The sequence below is a fragment of the Sceloporus occidentalis genome, unplaced genomic scaffold (assembly GCF_023333645.1).
Source record: "Sceloporus occidentalis isolate IW3139 unplaced genomic scaffold, rSceOcc1.0.p SCAF_6, whole genome shotgun sequence".
Lineage (NCBI taxonomy): Eukaryota > Metazoa > Chordata > Lepidosauria > Squamata > Phrynosomatidae > Sceloporus > Sceloporus occidentalis.
This window is the reverse complement of record NW_028316986.1, coordinates 143,716,061-143,720,617: the sequence shown is the minus strand read 5'-3', so window position 1 is coordinate 143,720,617 and position 4,557 is coordinate 143,716,061. Positions and strand designations below refer to the sequence as shown.

The following is a 4,557-nucleotide window of genomic DNA, read 5'->3' as shown; positions in this document are numbered from 1 at the left end:
AGAGCATCATCTTTCCTTTTACCGGGCTATTTTTTCCTCCTTTTTATTTTCTCCCCCCCCCCCCCACCGTTCATCTGATCTTTCTCTCTCTCTCTCTCTCGGTTCTCTTCTTTCTCGGTTCTCCATCGCTGCCTCCCCTCCCTTCCCACCCACATCCATCCATCCATCCCTCCATCCTTCCCTCCTCCTCTCCCTTTCTTCTTCTCAATAAGTGAAAACCAAGTCGGAAAAGTTGGCCTCCAGCCAGTCGCCGGCGATCATCTCGCTCAACTCCGGGGTGCAATAGTCGGGGAACTCGAAGTGGGAGCCCAGGCTGCCTTCGCTGAAGGAATCCAAATCCTTATCCACCAGGGAGAGGGAGAGGTTCCCCGAAGCCGAGCTCACCCCCAGCTCCGAAGCCGACTGAGGGTGGTGCTGCGAGAAATTCAAGCTCAAATCAAACATCAGGTCATCTGCCTCTTCGCCAGAGGAGGAGGAGGAGGAGGAGGAGGAAGAGGTGGAGATGGACCTGGAGGAAGCCGGGGACAGGCTGCTTGCTTGCTGCTGCTGTTGCTGGTGGCTGGCACTCTTGGGCATGCCCTTCAAGCCGTAGTAGAGTCTGCTGGCGTTGGCGGCACCACCACCGTGAGGGGTACTACTACTACTACCACCCCCTCCTCCTCCTCCTCCTCTGACCTCCTCATAGAGGCTGGCCCCTTCGGTGGACTCCGCCGAGGAGCTCAAGGTGGGGCTGGCGGGGACTTTGGCCACGTTGTACCGCCTCAGCTGCTGCTGCTGCTGTTGGTGGTGGTGATGATGGTGGTGGTGGTCCTCGTCGTCCTCCTCCTCCTCCTCCTCTTGCTTGATCCTCAGCTGGAGGTCGTCCTCCTCGTCCTCCTCCTCCTCGTCCTCCTCCTCCATGAAGACGCACTTGATGGTCTTGCTGCCCACTTTCAGAGCCCCGAATTGGGGGTAGTCCTCTCCCGCCAAGTCCCCCGGGTGAGGGGCCAGCTTCGTCCCGGCCTTGGAAGGAGAGGAGGAGGAGGAGGAGGAGGATTTCCCTTTGCTACATTTCTTGGAGGAGCCTTTGGAGCTCTTGCTGCTGCTGCTGCTGCTGCCATTGCCGGGCGAGGGGTTCTTCTCGGGGCTGTGGTTGGCACTGGGCTTGGCCGAAGGGTCTATTTTGGGTTTTTTCCTCGGCCGGTACTTGTAGTCCGGGTAGTCGGCCATGTGTTTGAGCCGCAGCCGCTCGGCCTCGCGGATGAAGGGGATCTTCTCGCTGTCCTTGAGCATCTTCCAGCGCTTGCCCAGGCGCTTGGAGATCTCCGCGTTGTGCATGTCCGGCGACTGCTCCATGATCTTGCGCCGCTCGATCTTGGACCACACCATGAAGGCGTTCATGGGCCGCTTGATGTGGCCCGAGGCCGTCTTGCACCAGTCCGGGTCGCTCTCGTCCAGCGCCACCGGGCTGCAGGCCATAAACTCCCCTTCCTCCGTGTCCATCGCCTCCCGGGGAAGGTTGCTCTCCGCCTCGGGGCTCTCCGCTTGCTGGACCATGATGGGGGCGGCGGGGGGCGGGGGTGGGACGGGCGCTTGCTCGAGCTCTGGCTTGGCTGTTCCAGCTGGGCTCCTCCTTGCTCCCAAGCTGGGCAGGTGCAAGCGCCTCGGGGGTCTTGGCTGCTGGTGCCCCCTTCCCCCGACACGACCAGGGCTCGCTCCGGCTCTTTCCCCTCCCCTCGCAGCCCCAGCCCCAGCAGCCGCCGGCTGGACCCGCAGAGACGTCGCTCACTCCCCCTTCTGCAAAAGTTGCGGGCTCCCCGGCCAAGTAGTTATCAGGGGCTCGGAGGGGTGACATCACTCCCAGGGCCAGCCAATGGGGAGGCTGCAACTCCGCCCCTTGGCCCCGCCTTCCCTCCCTCCCTCCCTCCCTCCAACCCACCCATCCATCCCTCTCTCAGTCTTTCTCTCTCTGCTTCCCCCACATGGCTGCTGACACACCCCCTTCTCCTGGGCTCCGACTGGGGCTGGCAGCAGCAGCGCGCGCTCAGGGCTCCATCCCGCCATCCTTTCCAGGCGCGCGCGCGCCCTAGCATCTTCTTCTGTGGCTCGCGCTGCAGCAGGTCCCCCGTTGGCTTTTCCTCCTCCTCCTCCTCCTCCTCCTCTGCCTTGGAGGGAGGGAGTCCCAGGGTGACCAGAGGCGGGTGGGGTGGGGTGCTGGTCCTCCATTTGCAAGCCTTCTGCCCACAGGAGAGGGTTTCCACAATGCCCTCCTCCTCCTCCTCCTCCGTCTGGAGCCTCGCTTGGAATCAGCTTTAAAAAGCCTCCTCATTCGTTTGGTTTGGAGGGGTTTTGTTTTTGTTTGTTTGTTGTTTGCTTTCAGTCGAGGCAGTATCCTCCGTTTTTCTGGACGCATCTTCCTCCTCCTCCTTTTTATTTTGGAGCAGGGCTAAGAAGCCTGGGTTTCTCATTCTCTAAGAGTGGTTTTGAGATGGTTATTATTGGGGTTTTTTTTATGGCCTCGTTCTCTTTTTGAAGGCCCTCCGTTTGGAGCATCGCTGGGAAGCTTTAAAAGCCTTACTCGTTTCCATGAGTGCTTTTGAGGAGGGGTTTTGTGTGTGTGTGTGTGTGTGTGTGGTTGTTGTTGTTGTTTTAAATTGGGGCACTGTCCTCCATTTTTCCGGACCCGCCCTCCTTTTTTTGGAGCAGGGCTAAGAAGCCTGGGTTTATACCTCTCTAGTAGGAATGGTTTGGAGCTTCCTCTTTTTCGTTGCTTTCTGGGCTCGTTCCCTTGCTTTTCGTTGAACGGGGCTCAAAGGAGCCTGAGGGGCTCGTTCTGTGCGAGGGCTTTCCGGCTCTTATTTGGGTCAGTGCCCTCCCTTTCTCTCCGTTCTTGGCCAGGGCTAAGGAGCCTGGCTTGGCCTTTCCAGGAGCTTTCCTTACCCCTTTTCGAGACGTCCTCCTGGAGTCAGAGGAGGGAGGCTTTCCCTGCCTCTTGGGGGGGGGGGAAGGGGGCTGAGGCCTTTCTCGCCCGGTCCCCCCTTTTCATGGTTATGTTTAGTTTCTTCTTCATTTTATTGCCTCCGACAGCTGTAGGTGGCGCTTTGGTACCGCGAGCCTCTGGCAGACGGAGGGCGCTCTGGGCAAGGCAGAGAGGATGGCTTGGGCTGCATCCACACTGGAGGAATAACCCGGTTTGGCACCTCTTTGGCTCTTTTGTGGCTCTTGGCTATGGAATTCTGGGAGTTGGAGTTTGTTGTGGGGCCCTGGGGCCCACAACAAACTCCAACTCCCAGAATTCCATAGCAAAGAACCAGACAACAAGTTAAAGCAGTGCCAAACCAGGTTATTTCTCCAGTGTGGATGCAGCCGCTCACCCATACCACATTGGACAGAATAGCAATACCAACAGCAGCTTCATTTATATACCACTTCATACCACTTACTCCTCAGAATTGTTTGTATGTGTGTGTGTATATGTATGTATATATATATATGTATATGACTAATGTTCCTCATAAGCCGTAATGCCAGCATACCCCCAGATGACATTTGTGACTATCAACAACAAGCCAAATTTTAAATTGTACCCTTTAAATTACAATATCATACGCACAGCCTGGATGTATTTACTACGAGGATCTTATTCCATGGCATTTTAATTCAGTTTAGCTCTGTCTGCATTAAATCTTAATTCAGGCAGCTTCTTGATTATGGACGGTTTTTGCCACCATCTTTGCCACCCGAATACGTACTGGGTCCATCCCTGCTTCCAGAGCAGCTCCAAATCTGGGAGAAAATGGCCAGCAGAGTGCTCCTTGAAACAAGGATGGACCCTATATTTTCAGGCAGCAAAAACTGTCTGATAATATCAGGATGCCGCCCAAATTCAGGTTTAAACTGGATAGAGGTAAGCCAAATTAAGACACCATGGGATAAGATTCGTAGTTTCTTGTGGTTAAAATGAACATTTGGTAAGAGGTGATGTTTAATTTCTTTTAAAGAATACAGTTGGCCCCCCATTTTTGCAGGGGATCCGTTCCAGACCCCAGGAAAATAGAGGCCCACGCGTATTCAAGCCTTATAGGTTTGAATGGGAACACACACCGAGCATGTGCCCCATTGAAAATAGTGACGCTTGCCCTCCATGGATTTTCAAGGGTGCGACTGTATTTTTTTTCCTTTATAGCTTTTCTTCCCCTTTTCGTTTTAACAGGCATTCACTGAGTCAGTGGCATCACTAGGGTTGGCATCACCCGGTGCAGGAAGTCATGATATCACCTCACCCTACTGACCTCCTCTCACACCACACCGTACAGTATCCTTAGTTATGCGGTTCTTTCTACTAATGTTACTCATACATCATAATTCCCCTACCTCCCTGAATGTAATGGGAATCATTGAGATGTAAGAACTAGCAAAACTGGACACCTTTAAATGGCAATACCATACCACAGCCTAAATGCATTTACATGTATAGAGTATCATGTGGTCAAAGTGAAAATTTGGTAAGATGTGATTTTTTTCAAAATTATATATATATATATATATATATATATGTGATTAATTTTTAATTTTTTA

The 4,557-nt window shown here is 53.8% G+C and overlaps 1 protein-coding gene across 1 annotated transcript; it reads right to left on the bottom strand.

The window, feature by feature from the left end:
* Positions 1-204: 204 nt before the first annotated feature.
* On the bottom strand, positions 205-1,536 carry LOC149311486 (transcription factor SOX-11-like). Its single transcript, XM_089528594.1, has one exon. The coding sequence runs from the start codon at positions 1,534-1,536 to the stop codon at positions 205-207; it is 1,332 nt and encodes a 443-aa protein (XP_089384720.1).
* Between the last annotated feature and the right edge of the window lie 3,021 nt (positions 1,537-4,557).

Bases quoted from the DNA above. Each gene is read 5' to 3' on its own strand.
- LOC149311486 (XM_089528594.1), bottom strand. From the start codon at position 1,536: ATGGTCCAGCAAGCGGAGAGCCCCGAGGCGGAGAGCAACCTTCCCCGG.